This window comes from Diplotaxodon limnothrissa, linkage group LG15 (assembly GCF_057381915.1).
Source record: "Diplotaxodon limnothrissa isolate DT_005_m linkage group LG15, D_limnothrissa_male_GT1.1, whole genome shotgun sequence".
Taxonomy (NCBI): Eukaryota; Metazoa; Chordata; class Actinopteri; order Cichliformes; family Cichlidae; genus Diplotaxodon; species Diplotaxodon limnothrissa.
In genome coordinates this window covers 39004516-39021596 of record NC_140610.1, presented here as the reverse complement: position 1 = coordinate 39021596, position 17081 = coordinate 39004516, and the positions used below count along the sequence as shown (strand labels likewise).

The window sequence follows — 17081 nt, the reverse complement described above, 5'->3', positions numbered from 1 at the left end:
CTACTGTTATTAGTTTGCTCATACAAGTCAGGGGCATGATCAAGCATTTTCTGAACTGTTTTCTGTGGAGCCATTTTCAAAAAGGCATCTTCGGAGAAGAACTTAAGCTGTCTTTCAGTTTGTTAGGGAAAATATCTGCTACAGCACTGCTGCAATAAAATGTCTTACTCTTCTCATTTTATTTGCATATTTGCTAGATTTACATGTTTTACATCTTTATATCATTTTCACGTTAGCTAAAGAGTAAATACAAAATGCAGTTCTTAAATGATGATTTTATTTATTAATGAAAAGGCATTACTGTATTTAGTTTTCTTGCTTCTTTGCGAGGTTCAGGTCTGTTAAAGTGAGTACTGTGTGGTTGTATGTGTCTAAAAAAGATGTAAAGGCTTTTGTGCTTTTTCCTCATGTTGTGTGGACTGATCTCTGTGTTGTGTATTGCAATTTTCTGCTCTTTTTTTAACACCTTTATTATTATTGAGGACTAGAAATGTGTGCGGCTCAACTGTAAACATTAATAATGAAGACTGAAGTTCACATCATTGTTACAAAACACATAAAAGATCTGATTCACCAGTTCTAGCATGGCAATGATTGAATTGTGCCTGATTAATACTGTAACACTGTAAAAGGCAGATGAAAACAGGTAGTCAGGTAGAGGAAATGTTTCTCTCACTCTAACTTTTTTTGCAGTTGCATTTGTTGTAATTTGTGAAGATGTTATAATATTTGTTGATTTTATAAATTAGTGCAACTCTTCTCTAATGGCTTGTTGTTTTCCTTCAGCAATAATGCCACCAAAAAATGCCAAGCCCAACTTAAGCCATTCCCAGGTATCTGAGATTGTGAAGAGGCTCTACCGGCTGACTGCATCAGTGATTCAGTCTCTGCCCAGTTATGATGACCAGAACTTCTATGTGGCGCCCAGTGAGGGTGGCGAGTATATCCTAAAGATAATGAACTCAGAGGACAGCAAGAATACCTTGCTGATTGAGGTGCAGACATACACCATGTCCTTCCTACAACAGAATGGAATTCCTGCTCAAACCGCGCTGCCCAACACCTCAGGAGAGCGAATGAGTCTGGAGGAAATTGGTATGTGACCAGCCACGTTGTTCAGATCTGAAAAAATATCGTTACCTGACATGACATAAAATTTCATCCATGCACGATGAAGCTTGTGTCACTGCAGCCTGGCACTCGGTGTTCAGTCAGTCAGGCTCAAATTGATCCTGACTGATGTCAAAATGCTTCGTAGCAATTTCCCTGTAAACATTCACTGTTGAATCACAAGTGATTATAATTAGAAATTGTTTGTTTTTCAGTAACATCTAAAGATAACATGTCAGAGTGTTATTTAAACCTAGGACTACGAAGCCCCCAAAAGACTTTGTGTGCTTACTGGAGACTTCTTTATGTCACAGTGCTGTGAACATCTTTGTCTCCTTCCAGATTTCTTATCATTTTTTTTATATTTAAATGTTCCAGATCACCAAATACATTTTTTATTGGATAAAGATAACCAAAGAAACACAAAATGCAGCCAATAACGGCTGATCAGATATTGTGGGTCCTAGACCCTAAACAAAATCCTGAAATTGACAGAAAATGAGTGAACCAGTGTCCAAAGACTTTCCATCATTACTTAAGTATGTTGGCACACTGCACATGCTTATAAGTACTGTGTTTCTGTGACATAGTATAAATGTGCTGCGTAGTTGAACTCGACCTTTGGACGGTTGCTTTCGCAGATAATCTGTAAAGATAAGGCACAGGCAAACTTGGCATCTGCAGGAGTAGAATAACACATCCTGGCTTAGGGCTAAAGGGCAATCTTACACAAGGAAGTTTGCATAATTAGCAATATTGTTACGCCTGTGCCCTTGAACAGGGCTCTGCCATATATGTTCAAGTTTATTGAAGCCTATAATTATTCATATCCTTACTTTTGGCAGATTGTGGTTTTGGCAGTCAGAAGTACCTGGTGAGACTGTTGACCTATTTGCCTGGGACAACCATCTCCAAGGTTCCTTTAACTCCACAGCTGCTGTATGAAATGGGGAAAACTGCAGCTAAAATGGACACAGTCATTAAAAAGGTATCATAGTAACAGTCCTGTGAAATCTCTTCTAAAGGCGTCCACTCTGTGTTAGAATTTCAGTGAATCTTCGGGAGAGAATTTCGTGAAACTGCCCAGAATACATGTGTCTATCAGCTATTTTTCATTTACACATGTCTTGCATTTTTGGTGTAATTTAAGATGAAACACCCTCATCTTCACGTGCTGGAGAGAGAGGGGTTCAAATGGAGTCTGTCAAATGTTGCTCTCCTGGAAGATTACCTCTACGTGTTAGACGGAGAGCCTCTGCTGGAGGTTGTGAAGTCTGTAATCCAAGGGTACAAGAGCTCTGTGGATCCCAAACGCTCTAGTTTTCGCAAATGTGAGTATACAATATTATCTTGTTACATGTATCAGTTACATGCTTATGACTTAACATAAAATATATTTATTGTCATAAAAGCATAGCTGTGAAGGTTAAAGACCAGTAACTGTTTATCAGAGAGCTGCTCATACAGTTTGCACTGTACTTCTTGATTACCTTGTCTTGGCTTCTCATTGGCTGATTGTATGTAGTAGTTTGATTTTACAAATACACTTTTCAAATGTCTTTTTTAAAGGCGTTAACCATGGCGACTTCAATGACCTCAATGTCCTGGTACAGCCTAATGATAAAGAAGGCTATAGGATCACCGGTATTCTGGACTTTGGCGACATGAATAGTGGCTACTACATCCATGAGCTTGCAATCACCGTCATGTACATGATGATTGAGCACCCTAAACCCATCGAGGTGGGTGGACCCGTCCTTGCTGGCTGGGAAAGCGTCCTTCCTCTCAATGAGGTGGAGAAAGATTGTCTATATTTGCTGGTGCTGTCCCGCTTTTGCCAGTCCTTAGTTTTAGGTCGTTACTCTCTGACCTTGCAGCCAGAAAATGAAGAGTATCTGATGATTTCATCCAGAAAGGGTGTTAACATTCTCCAGCAGCTCTGGGAGTTAGGAAAGGAGCAGGTGGAGAAGCTGTGGTTTGAGACTGCTGCTCAGCTCAGTGACAAAAGTGAAAGACAGGAACAAACTCGTTCATGAAGGCAGTGACTCCACTGAGCGACAATTTGTCCACAAAAACGAAGATTGTGTTTCCACAGTTAAAACAGTTTATATCTTTTAAACTTGTTTTATTTCAGACAGAACAACAAGGAACGTCAAAGTGTTTCAATAAAGCTAGAGGAGTATATAATGTGTCTGAGAAGAAATTTAGATACTGTTGTGGAATAAGGGAAATATTTTACTGCTACTCATACTCATCATTATTACCATTGCATTAATCAAATCAATCATCATTTCAGTAAAACATTTATTGAAGCTGTTGCCATTACATTAACCTTTTTACTACAGGTACAGCTAAGACCATTTTATACACATTGCATCTTGTGCTTATTAAGAAGTGTATTCTGCTCAGTCAATCGAAGGTCTCAAGCTTTGTTTGGTGCAATGTCCAGACAATCTATTGTAAAAGTGACTTGGAGCAACAGAAGGTTAAAACTGCGTACACGCTCACAAAACACATATAATACATATAATCTAGAAACAGGCTTGAGTGAAGGCCTGAATGTATCCGGCTTCTTGTTGCATCTGAGTTTGCTTAGTAACAGGTGACAAAAGATGGGCCAAAAAGGAGGACATCAACATCAGAGCCTGAATCCATCGCCATATTTGGAGAAGATGCTAGAGAGGGGAACTTCAGTGTCTGCATTTATCTCTTAAGATTGCTCATTGTCTATAAAACATGCAAATGATGTTCTTAAAATACAAAGTATGGTCTTGTACAACGCGAGAAGGGGCGTTAACCAACCCTGACGTTATAAAAGCAATCTGAAGTATATTTTTGGGCGGAGATCTACATCTGATGTTTTGCAGTGTTCATCTTCCCACGCGTGTGTTCAATAATCATCTGTTTGATTGCATCCTCCTGGGCCTCTATTTTGTTTTGGTTCTCAATTGGGACACTGTATAAAAACTATTAATGAAGTACTGTAAAAGAAGAGGTAGTTATTAGCAAATTCATGGATGAGAAACTGAAAAAGCGATTACTAACTCCCACAGTTAAGTGCCTCAGATCTACTTAAAAAGGAAAAAGTAACTGAATTGTCATCTTATTTTACAGATTACGGTAAATGACAGAGTGATTTAATCAGATTGTTTAGAGATGCTTAAATACGTCTGAATTAAACACATCCACGTTCCTCTACACTTTTAAGAAATCGATGTTAACAGATTTGTTAACACATTTCCAAATCTCATCACAGACACACAGATCCAAGTGCAGACACATGGATGTGAAGACATGGATTTGAAATCACGCAGATTACACAGTTCATTTAAAAGACAAAACATGTCAATTTAAAAATAAATTAAAGAATTTCATGTTGTGTTTTTATTTCTGTTATTGAAGGGGCTTTGGAGCCAAAATGGTTTTTGGCACAGACTTTCTACCACATTCAAATTGCAAAAGTGAAAGGATGATATTTGCTGTACATCACACAAGTTTAATTCAGATAGATCAGCAGCAGAAACATCACGTATTAGGAACATAATTTTAAAAAAAAAGACTCGATGACTTTGTGTTCTTTTCAAGTTAGGGCTCTTTACATGAGTTACACTCATTTCTCTTGCAGCAGTTTTAACTCATAATTCATAGCATCGGATCTAACAGATGCTATCATGCGTCATGTATCATTTTATTATGAAAGTTATACCTTTAGTAGCTTTAAAAATGTCCATCATGTATTTTGGTGTTGTGATTTTCTCCTGACAGTATTTTTGATTAAATCTAGTGTAATACTGCCCCCATGTGGTTGTCATTAGTGAAGCAAGGACTTTATGGTAAATACTAAAACACTGACTGTTAATCACTGACATCACCGACAGTCTGATATAATATATCATATCATCAATTTTTTATTTTATTTTATTGTAATGTTTGTTTCAAAAAGTATGTTTTTCCTTTGTAGAGTAATGTTACACTGACATACACATACCGGCCACTTTATTAGGTACACTGTAACAAGTAGGACTCCTTTTGCCTTCAGTGCTGCTGTAATTCATCGCTCCAATCCATCAAAGTGCTTGAAGAGTTGGGTAAATATTGACATGCTAGCTGCAGATTTGATGGCAGCACACCCATTGTTACAGGAAAAATGATTCTATGTTTCTTTACCTTCTTTTAAATGTACAAAGATGCCTTTTGTCTGCCCTTTGCCTATGGTTAGATTAGTTTAGAATTATCTTTTTAGACTTTCTCAGCAAAGACATACTGTTTTGGGACATATTGTTTTAGATTGTTTTATCTCTCACAGCCTTCTCCCAGCTCTCTGCTGACGAGACTAGCGCCACATATGGAGTTGTTTATTTTATTTGTTTTGTATTTTCTTATCCTGTTCTCACTGTCTTTCCTATAAAAATTACCAAGCCACTGTGCATGGTGTGAGTTGTTCTTAGCAGCTCACCCGTGTACACGTTTGATAAAGAAAGTAACTTTGTCTCATTGTGTCTTTATTTCTCCTGGGTCTTTTACAGAGTTTTCCCCCAACATTTCTTGGTCCTTCGACAGCCGGATCACCTCCATCGTGTCCCATCTCCGTGACCAGTCCACGTTGTTCGCCTGTCGACAGCCCACACACCAGGTGTGTGGAAAAAGACCAAGAGCGTTAAATTCGGGTCTTGGCCAACGTCTTAGAAAGCGACCCACGGTGGTGGGACCCGATCGAGGTGGACCAGACCCGGCGACACCGACCAGGTAGATACAGACACACTGACACAATCTTGCGTAAAAGCGCATTTTGAATTCAGGGAATTTAAAATAGCGGAAGTAGCTCGTCGACTGGTAGCTCTGGGAGCTCGTCGACTGGTAGCGTAGCTCGTCGACTGGAAGCTTTGGAAGCTCGTCGACTGGTAGCTTTGGAGCTCTGGGTAGCTCCCCCAGCTGGGTCTAGACTGGGTCTAGGGAGTAAGTAGCTCTGGGAGCTCCCCTTATTATAAGGGTTCCGGTCGCGCGCGTCGAAGCTGTGAATGTGTGTGTGTGTGTGTGTGTATTGTTTTAATTAATGGAGCAAGCTGAATTTTCACGGTCCAATAAGAGACTGAGCTGCTCCTACTGTGTTTTTCTTTTACTGCTATTCACTGACGTGCTGGTGAGTTGAGAGAACGGTCGAGTTCCGTCTCGTAAAGTTCACACCGCTTTTGGAAATAGTCCGAAAGTAGAAGGGCGTGTGAGCAACCACTCTCGTCTCTAATACCAGCGAAGGTGATAGCAGCTGTATTGTGTATATATTACTTAAACAAAAATAAGTAAATACATAAATAAGATGGGTAATCACGCAAGTGAAATTAAAACTCACTCCTGCTGACGAGCAGTGGTGAGAAAAGAAAAGTCCAGACGCCGGACAAAAACAGTGTCTGTAAACTGAGAGATTTAAGAAAACAAAATATAAACAGTCAGAAGAACAGAACTCAACTGCCAGTTTAGCAAAACCAGAAGACGAGACACTGTGCAGTTCCCACAATCCTTTTAGTAAACCATCACTCACTCCTGCAGCCGCATCTGCAGCACCACCCATATCAGGAAGAACTTAATAATCCCTTATTAAGTGAAAACTAGAGATCACAGTAGTTTGAAGTAGTTTAAAAGGGTTGAAAACAGACCCCACTGAGTAGATATAAATATAAAAAGTACGAAATAAAGATGAACAAAGGGAAAATTACAGTAGACATGATCTTTAGAGTATTTGACATTAATAATAGCAAGGACAACAACCTGTAAAGTGATATTAACAATGAAACACAGTTGGCATGATGACCATGCCCAGCATGTATAAAATGAATATAAAGCAAATAATTCACACGAAAATATTTTAATAAAATAAATAAGGTATATTAAGGCTGTGTCACTGTTCAGCCAAGGACAGTGTGTGAAAAGGTAACTGTCTCCACCCTGGGAAAAGGATGATTCTGCAGGTCATCTGAAGCCCTTGATGGATACAAAATAAAATATAAATAATATATTATAATAGAACTGCCTGGTCCGCCATGCAACAGAGAGAACAAATGTGACCGCTGATTGGATGAATTCAAAATTATCTGTTTGCTGAATAAGATGATCCTAACTATCAAATTGGCTCAGTAGTACTATAGTGGTACACACTGCTAAAATATTATAATATGCTATTGCTGTTATATAAGACAAAGAGGATAATATTAACAATGACAATATTAATATGAAGAGGCACCTTAATCTGTTATGATGTGTGGTGGATAATTGTTAAGCAGTAGTCTGCATCAAGCTTAAGGTTTGCTGAAACTCAGTGTAATGACATGTGAGATGAAGACAATACGGAGAATAACTAAACTAATGAAGTGCATAGAGGCACTTGACCAGCTTGAAACCTATCATCCTAGACTGACACATTGCTGAGATATAGAGCACACCTATAATAACAACCAATAAGCAAAACCCTGTAGACAACAGCTAAAACTACAGGATTGAGAACCTGAATTAAATATGTAGACACTGCTAAGCTGATGAGCATGTTCCACATTTTCTTTTCTTTTTATTTATTTGTTTCTTTTAGAGCAGAAGCTGCTGTAACACACCCAAAGAAAGACTCTAGGTCTGACCAACCGTCTCAGTCGTGGGCAAAAAGATGTCAGTCAATAAAATTCTAAAAGATAATTTATTGACAAAAAATATATCAAGAGACAAAACGACACACTTAATATAAAATTCATAGCGCAAAACCAATCCATCCCAATCATATCTGATTTCATCACATTACATACCTGCACAGAGAGACAAAACAAAACAGCAGTGGTTGTAGTGTGGGCTATAAGTAGACCAGTGTATCAGTGCAATCAAGTACACCTGCCTCTAATTAGTCCAACCTCATTCCAGCCATTGGCTCACCAAAAATGTGACACACACAAAACCACTCCCAACCCAGTGCAACTTCACACAATAATATGGAGCTGAATTAACACAGGCACATTAGTCTACCATGTTACAAGCTGCATGCTATTACAAGCCAACATATGCAGACTTCTGCCTTGTTCGGGTGGCAGCATTTTTCTTTTTTCTTTTGTGTCCTGACACGTTTATGTTTTTTGTTTTTGTTTGATTATTTTGTTGGTTTTGGAAACGAATTTAAACGAACTTGTGACAATACTTGAGAATCACAGTGACACATAGTGATTAGGCATATGATTGAAAAATGCCTAGGTTTAGAGCTGTGAGCTATGAGCTGTGAGCAATGCAAAGTTAAATATATATATGTATAAATGGGAAACAACCCTAACTTGAAAGTTTGAAATGTGTGAGATCCATGAATTGTTTGAAAAACTAGAAATTATTCAAAACTGCCTTAAGTGAAAATGTAGTGTTGCATCTATTCTCCCAAACCAAGACGAACAAAAAAGAAGAAGCTTTCTGTAACTTCAAAATAAGGCTGACTGTTGACAATAGACTAAAACACTAATCCACAGGTGGCTATCAGGAACAGAGAGGCGAGCAAAGTCACAAACACTAAGGCTGCAGACAGCCACGCAGAAACAGCAGATAACATAGAGACAACGCCTGCTAGAACCATGGAGAGGAAGGTCACTTCCCACGAGATTGTAGGAGTAGAGGACAAATTAGTTGTAAAGTCAGCTTCAGGCCACACAACTGTACAACAATTAACTGCCCTTTTAGAACTAGTACACACAGCAAGTGGCCGCAGGTGCTTTATTAAATGCATATATGACCCGTTGTGTCCAGTAAATTTGCTAGGTAGAGACGCTCTGACAAAACTTAAGATAGCAGTCATGCCATTCTTTTCTGGTGTTACACCTGAGTGCCAGAAACCGACCGAGTATCACAACATTCTGAGATTTAAACAAACTCCAGGCCCAGATCCACCTTATGATCAGCAAGTGTGGAAGCTAGGAGAACAGCATTTGACTTTACAGCACAGGCCGAAATTGTGTAGGTTACGCAGTAACCACAGATAGTAAAATAATGGAAGCAAAACCATTTTCTTCTTCATGTTCTGCACAGAGCGCTGAGCTGATAGCTGTGATACGCGAAAGCTAAATACACAAAGACAAACTAATAAACATACATACAGACAGCCAGTATGTTTTCTCTGCTGTGCATCATTTTGCAAAGCTCTGGCAAAACAGAGGAATGATTACATCAACCGGTAAACCAGTCCAGCATGCAAGCCTCTTACAACGCCTGCTGACTGTAATAAATTTACCACAACAACTCGCATTGTGTAAATGTGCAGCACACAAAACTGATGGCTCTTTTATTACTACAGGCAACAATTTTGCTGACAGAGCCGCAAAACAGGCGGCACAAAAGACAAACATGACATTGATGGCAGTAAACACACATCAGATTCCACTGGATGTGTTGCAAAGTGAACAAAAAGCAGCGAGCACAGCAGAGCAGGCAAAATGGCTAAAACACGGTGCAGTTCTGACAAACGATTTAATGATGTGTTATGGCAAGCCAGTGTTGCCAAAATCGCTCCACAAGATGGCGGCATTAGTGACTCATGGCTGTACGCATTTGTCATCGGGGGGAATGACCTGTATTGTCAACACTCATTTTTACACTGTAAATTTTGAAACTTCAGCAAAACAATTTGTCAGAACGTGCATGACGTGTCAAAAATATAATGCTCAGGGTAACCTGCGACCACAAAGAGGCCGTTTTCCAACTCCGCCTCATCCTTTTCACACAATTCATATGGATTTTATTGAACTAAGCGAATGTCAAGGGTCAAAATACGCACTAGTGGTTATAGACGTGTTCTCAAAGTGGCCAGAAATCTATCCAGTGAAAAAGGCAGATGCAATTTCAGTAGCAAAGTGCCTGTGCAATCACTTCATACCCACATATGGCATCCCAGCTTTGATACGGTCAGACAACGGCACTCATTTTGTAAATGATGTCATCACTAAGGTCTCTGAAGCACTCGGTTTCAGCATAAAACACCACTGTGCTTATCACCCTCAGAGCGCAGGCCTTGTAGAGAGAACTAACGGCACTATAAAACAAAGGCTCAGGAAATGCATGGCAGAAACAGGAAGGCCGTGGCCTGAATGTTTGGGTTTAGTGAAAATGTGGATGCGCTTAACACAAGGCTCCCATAAACTAACTCCATTTGAAATCATTCATGGCAGGCCGTTTCCACTGCCTATTACCAGTCAACCAATAGACAAAGCAATCAGAGAAAACACATTAGCAGAGTGGATGTCTAAGCTGTTAGAAAACAAAGAGATCGTTGTACATAATCAACAACCTGATGATGTTTCTCCAGTGTCTTGCAGACTAAAGCCCGGTGACTGGGTTCTGATCAAGGTGCTCCAAAGGAGAAACTGGAGCACACCCAGGTGGGAGGGGCCATACCAAGTCCTCCTCACTACACCGACCGCTTGCAAAATTGCGGAACGACCATCCTGGGTCCATCAGAGTCACTGCAGGCGAGTCAGTGAAGCCATCTAAACACAGCTGACGGCAGGCTTGCCTACTTGTTGTGATCTCGCCCGGTGGAGGGGTCAGCTTTCCTGGCCGGGGGGTCTACTCGCGACAGGAGGGTGTGTTCCGTCGTCATGAGGTGGTGGCTCTTATCAACTGCAGCGGCCCTGACCATGGCCGGGCTCCTCACCTTTGCTTCCATGAGGGACAACAAGTCACGCTATATGGAGAAAAGGCAGACACTGTATGACAAAGGAAAGTACACCAAGTTTCCCCATGGATACGCCACTAACTTCTGGTGGCAGTTTATGAACACTACAGCTCACTTGAATAACAAAACTGACTGCTATGCATGTACCCATATGCCCCTATCCTCACAGACGTCTGGCCTGTGGCCGTACAGCATACCTGAAGATCGCAGTTGGTGTCTGTTGGGCCTGGCAACACATCCAGGCTACGGTACTCTTTGGTCCAAAGCCAACTACAGCATCCCAGCAAAAGCAACCTGGAGGTCATCATCACTCACAAATGTGAACTGTTCCGGACAGACCTACCTACTGACCTGGCCCCAAGTCTCAGACCCACTGCCTGATGTAATTCTACTGAACAAACTGAACGCATCACAACTGCCAGTATGTGTGATGAACAATGGCTCGCGGGCAGTGGGGGAGCTGCCTACTCACCTATGTAAGTCCATATACACTTTCTGCCCACCAAGGAACGAGAGGAAGTGTATGGCCTGTTCAATCAACGCCACCTGTGCCAGTAACACGACGCTGATGGGCCTAAACTGTCGCTCTGACTACAGCTACCGAATGCCACTACAAACAAAGACTCAGTACCAGACAGGATGTGCACGGACGGCACCCAGCAGCAGAGGAACCAGAGTTTTGGCTGACTGGTACTTCCTATGTGGCAACAAGGCTTATCTGTCACTCCCTGAAGGTTGGGGAGGTCTGTGCGCCCTGGTGGAATTATCAGATCACGTTTTCTTCATGCAAAGTGTTGCACATCACCCAAGCAGCCGGCAGAGGCGTGAAGTGGACATCGCCTCCCCCAATTCTTTCGGCATTACCGTGGACACTGGAGTGCCGGGAGAGTTTCGCATCTGGGGAGGAGGAGTGAAATTCTTACAGAGCTTGATCCCCGGCATTGGAGTTGCCGAGGTGCGGGATCACGTGGAAATCAACCGATATGCTCTGCTACGACACATCAACTTAACTAAGACCCTGGGAACCGCCTTAGCAGGTGAACAGCAGGCCATCAGAACGATGGTGCTGCAGAACAGACTGACACTAGACCTGCTAACAGCATCACAAGGAGGAGTTTGCAAGCTGATCGGGGAAACATGTTGCACTTTTATCCCTGATGGATACGAAACTGGAGGAGACATTTATGAAGCTTTGCAGAATTTGACCGCTCTGAAAAAATATGTCACTGAACACACACCTGGAGCAGCTACAGCACAAAGCTGGCTGGACTGGCTGTTCAGCGGTTCATGGCTGGCTGCTGTAGCAAAGCCATTTTTCCTTCTAGGTCTCATCATGATAGCACTGCTCATATTAGTGTTGTGTGTGTTGCCATGCCTAAGAGTAATGATTTCAAAGATGATAACAACTACAATGACTGCCTATATTGCCGTGCCTCAAGAAGAACAACATCCCGTTGCAATTCTGTTAGAAGAGAACTTGTACTAGCTGCTAATAAATGACGTGGTGATTAAAAATGACTTGTCAAGTGATCATGCACTGATTAAAACATTAGTAGGTTATGCAAGTTTTCATGCTTTTATTTTTTTTTTTTAAGTCTTGACTTTTAAACATAAAGTTTTTCATTTTAAATATAAAGTTTTCATGCTATTATTTTTTGAAGTCTTCAGTTTTAAACATAAAGTTTTCATTTTAAATATGAAGTTTTCATTATTTTACATATCGTTAGCTTCATAGCATAAGTGCCTAAGTCATTGACTTAGTCAAATGACTTAGGCAATTATGCTATGAAGCTAACGATATAAAGTTTTCAATTTAAGGTTTGCATCATTTTAAATATAAGGTTTTCATCCTTGTATTTTTTGAAGTTTTCATTTTAGTTTTCATCCTTTTATTTTTTGTAGTTTTAGTTTTATTATTTTTTCTTGTTTATTCCACTATGATTTTCATTTACTATGTTTTTATTTTTATTTTTTTTTATTCTTTAGACCAAATGACTGCCATTTCTGCTATGATGACATTTTGAAGATTTTGGAAATTAAAAATTGCCTAACATACTTAATAAATGATTTTCATAGACAATTGTTGTATACATTTAAAATAAGTTAAACAGGGGGGAATGTTACAGGAAAAATGATTCTATGTTTCTTTACCTTCTTTTAAATGTACAAAGATGCCTTTTGTCTGCCCTTTGCCTATGGTTAGATTAGTTTAGAATTATCTTTTTAGACTTTCTCAGCAAAGACATACTGTTTTGGGACATATTGTTTTAGATTGTTTTATCTCTCACAGCCTTCTCCCAGCTCTCTGCTGACGAGACTAGCGCCACATATGGAGTTGTTTATTTTTATTTGTTTTGTATTTTCTTATCCTGTTCTCACTGTCTTTCCTATAAAAATTACCAAGCCACTGTGCATGGTGTGAGTTGTTCTTAGCAGCTCACCCGTGTACACGTTTGATAAAGAAAGTAACTTTGTCTCATTGTGTCTTTATTTCTCCTGGGTCTTTTACAGAGTTTTCCCCCAACACCCATGATAAAAGTCTCCTGTTCCACCTGCTTTCAAAGGTACTCTGTTGGACTGAGATCTGGTGACTGTGGAGGCCCTTTGAGTACAATGAACTCATTGTCATGTTGAAAAAATCAGATGTGAAGTGATGCTCAGAGAGTTCTAAGGGGCTCAGAGTGTGGCAAGAAAATACGCCACATAGTTACACCAGCACAGCCTGTCTGAACTATTGATACATGTTGTTTATGCTCAGTTGTGACTCTACTATCTGATTATTGAACCTGAAATTTCTGTTCAGAAATCTTCCTGTCCATTTTTTTCATCTTTTTCAATTTCCGTTCTACAACCATTTGTGAGAGAACGGGTCTCTCTCAGGACCTCTGTGATAGGATGCCACCTGTGCCTAGTTGTGAAATTTCCACAGTCAACTGTTAGTGGCATTATAACAAACTGGAAGCGATTGGGAACAACAGCATTGTAACTACGATGTGGTAGGCCATCTGCTGACCCTCACAGAGCAGGATGATTGCAGAGATTGCCAGGAGAACAGTGCTTGTCTGACTTCATTGTGCCAAGTTGAAGTGTGGTAGAGGGGTGAATTCGTTGTGGAGTTGTTTCTTAGGAGCTGGACTCGGGCATTCATTTCCAGTGGATGAAACTCTTAGTTCTTCAGCATACCAAGACATTTTGAACAATTTCAGCTCCCAACTTTGTGGAGACGGTTTTTGGTATGGCCCTTTCCTGTTCCAACATGACTGCACACCAGTGCACAAAGCAAGGTCCATAGAGAGATGAGGGAGTTTGTGTGGGCCGGTCTTCAACAACAGTGCTGACCTCATCCCGACAGCACACCTTCGGGATAAATTAGAGGGGAGACTGCAAGCCAAGCCTTTTCATCCAACATCAATGTCTGATCTCACAAATGTACTTTTGGAAGAATGGTCAGAAATTCCCATAAACACTCCCAAACCTTGTGGAAAGCCTTCCCAGAAGAGCTGAAGCGGTTATAGCTTCAAAAGGTGGGCTGATGTTTTATTGCACCCCATAGATTACGAATAGGATATCGCTCAAGTTCATAAGTGTAAAGACAGACAAGGGAATACTTTTGGCAACATAGTGAACATTTTTTACTTGGATCCCATTGAGGATGCCCATTTTTGTTGAATTAATTAAAGAAAGAGTAATTCATAACTCTGCACTTTTTAAAGCACAAATGGATTATGCAGTGAGCACAGAGAACATCTTGTGTAGATAAAGATGACTCAAAGACTTTAGATTTAGATATTTTTAACACCACTCCCTCCATAAACAAAGCTGTGTTGATACATTACACGTTTCAAGCAATCTGACCCCTGATCTGAACAGTGATTGCATTTATAGCCACATGTCATCCCTCAACTGCTTAAAACAGTGCAAACTTTATACTTCTCCAGTCTTTCTGGAGATGGTATTCATCCAATTTTAGGTGGTCAAGCAAATCTAATTCAATAGAGAGAAATCATTAGAAGGAATTGAAAATGATTTATTGATCTACAGAATTAAATGATGCTATTTGCCGATTAGACTCTGATGGCCCACAGCAGAATGAAATCTCAACGGTGACAAAAATTAGGGCAGGACTCTCCAGAGTCTAGATGCTGGAGGCTTCGATGAAGTGACTTGCGGGCAGGAAGAAGCAATGATGTCACCATTGAGTTTTACAGCATGGGAATGTGTTAGTCATGTAATGAATAGACTAGCAGCTAAACACCTGGGAAAGCAGACAGATGAGTGAATATAGAATCAGAATCAGAATCGTGTTTATTGGCCAAGTATATGTGCAGACACATACAAGGAATTTGGTTCTGGTAGATGGTGGCTCTCAAGCACAGCAATGTAAAAAACACACACACACACACACACACACACACACACGTGTCTATATATGCATACACATACATACACAAAGCTGTGTAAACCAACTATAAATAACTAATCTAAACTTATATACATAAAATACAGAAATGAATAAGGTGGCTGCAGGCTTCTGTACTGTCTGCCAGAGGGCAGCAGATCAAAAAGTCTGTGTCCAGTGTGTGAGGGGTCTGTGATGATTTTCCCTCCCCGTTTCCTGGTTCTTGAGAGGTACAGATCGTGGATGGAGGGCAGGGGGGCGCCGATGATCCTTTCTGCTGCCCGTACAGTCCGCTGCAGTCTACCATACCAGACTGTGATGGAGGAGCACAGGACAGACTCAATGACTGCAGTGTAGAACTGGATTAGCAGCTCCTGTGGAAGACTGTACTTCCTCAGTTGTCTCAGGAAGCACATCCTCTGCTGGGTCTTTTTGAGGATGGAGGAGATGTTGGTCTCCCACTTCAGGTCCTGGGAGATGGTGATACCCAGGAACTTGAAGATCTTCACAGTCGACACAGGGCTGTCTGATATGGTGAGGGGGGGACTTCTCCTGAAGTCCACTGTCATCTCTACAGTTTTAAGAGTGTTCCTTATTGAACTTGTGCCAGTGTTTCATAAATATGGCTTGATTAAACCTCTATAAACATGACTATCTGGCGCTGAGATGCAGTCTTACACGTCTCTCTGCAGTTTTCTCCTCCTCTTGTCACACCAAAACCTTTACCCCATAAAACCTGTGTCTGCTTCCAGGCCACCTTACATAAAGATCTAAACAAAAGGAGTAAACCATAAAAAATTCACGAAGAAAAGCTGTAACACCTTTTCAGAACAATTAACTTACTAAACTACATGACAAAACTTTAGTTAATGAGTGATTAAATAGCTGATCAACATGTTGGTTTATTTTGTCTTACAGAAACTTAGTTGCAGATGGAAGAATATATTCATGTAAATAAATCAGCACCCATGTGCTGTACTGACTGCCAGAACCCTCAAAGCACAGACTGAGGCATGATTTCATCTGTGCAATACTGCTAAAAGTAAAAACATCCTGTATCAGAGTGATGCTGGAAAACAGTGTCAGGCTGTTCTCAAAGCTCCCCAGAAGGGCTTCAGTTGATCCAAAATGCTGCAGTGAAAATACTGACAGGGACTAGAAAGCAACACCATATTTCGCAGATATTACCTTCTCTTTACTTTTTCCCTGTTAAATCCAGATCTGATTTGAAAATCTTACCCCTCACAAAGTTTTGAATGATCAAGGGCTGTGTTAAAACGTGTATTACACTACCCTAAGAGGCTTATTCGCAGTTCTTAGAATCCAAAAGAAGAATGGGAGGCAGAGCCTTCACCTCTCAGAGCCCTTTTTCTGTGGACCCAGATCCCAGTTTGATTGCTAGAGACACGCATTTCTATTTTCAAAGATTAGACTTAAAACTTTCCTTTTTGATAAAACTGGATTCGATGACTCTGACTCATTCTTCAGATTTGCCGCTATAGACTCACACTGTAGGGGGCTTTCACAGTTAGAATCATAATTAATGGACAAAGACACAACAGTGGACTTTAACTCTATGAATACGCGATTGAAGTGCAGACTTTCTGTTTTAATTGAAATGATTTTTGTTTTTGTTTTTGTTTTGTTTTTGTTTTTTTGGGGTGGGGGGGGGGGGGGGGGGGGGTTGCCAAAGCGCAGACTGACTTTCATAGACTGAATAAGGGGCCACAAAGGATAGTTGGAGCCTATGCCAGATGCCATAGCTTAAGAGGTGGGGTTCCCTGGACAGGTTGCCAGACAGGCAACTATTCATACACCTAATTTAGAATCACTAGTTAACCTAAGTGCGTGACTTTTGGACTGTAAGACGAAGGTGGAGCGCACGTAGAGAAT

At 40.6% G+C, this 17081-nt stretch overlaps 2 protein-coding genes across 4 annotated transcripts in view; both read left to right on the top strand.

Moving 5' to 3' along the window:
• Positions 1 to 4668, top strand: part of hykk.2 (hydroxylysine kinase, tandem duplicate 2) — a 42303-nt gene extending 37635 nt beyond the window's left edge. For all 3 annotated transcript variants that reach the window (XM_085372611.1, XM_085372613.1, XM_085372612.1), the window contains 4 exons: positions 787 to 1095; positions 1956 to 2098; positions 2261 to 2441; positions 2680 to 4668. In XM_085372611.1, coding sequence (XP_085228737.1) covers positions 792 to 1095; positions 1956 to 2098; positions 2261 to 2441; positions 2680 to 3146 — 1095 coding nt within the window. In that variant the 5' untranslated portion in view covers positions 787 to 791 and the 3' untranslated portion in view covers positions 3147 to 4668. The remainder of the gene's footprint in view (positions 1 to 786; positions 1096 to 1955; positions 2099 to 2260; positions 2442 to 2679) is intronic.
• Positions 4669 to 5413: 745 nt separating this feature from the next.
• LOC146617961 (uncharacterized) lies at positions 5414 to 12275 on the top strand. Its single transcript, XM_085373127.1, has 2 exons — positions 5414 to 5856; positions 10421 to 12275. Exon 2 carries the CDS (start codon positions 10713 to 10715, stop codon positions 12273 to 12275), a length of 1563 nt encoding a protein of 520 aa, XP_085229253.1. The 5' UTR covers positions 5414 to 5856; positions 10421 to 10712.
• Positions 12276 to 17081: the final 4806 nt, after the last annotated feature.

Bases quoted from the DNA above. Each gene is read 5' to 3' on its own strand.
- LOC146617961 (XM_085373127.1), top strand. From the start codon at position 10,713: ATGAGGTGGTGGCTCTTATCAACTGCAGCGGCCCTGACCATGGCCGGG.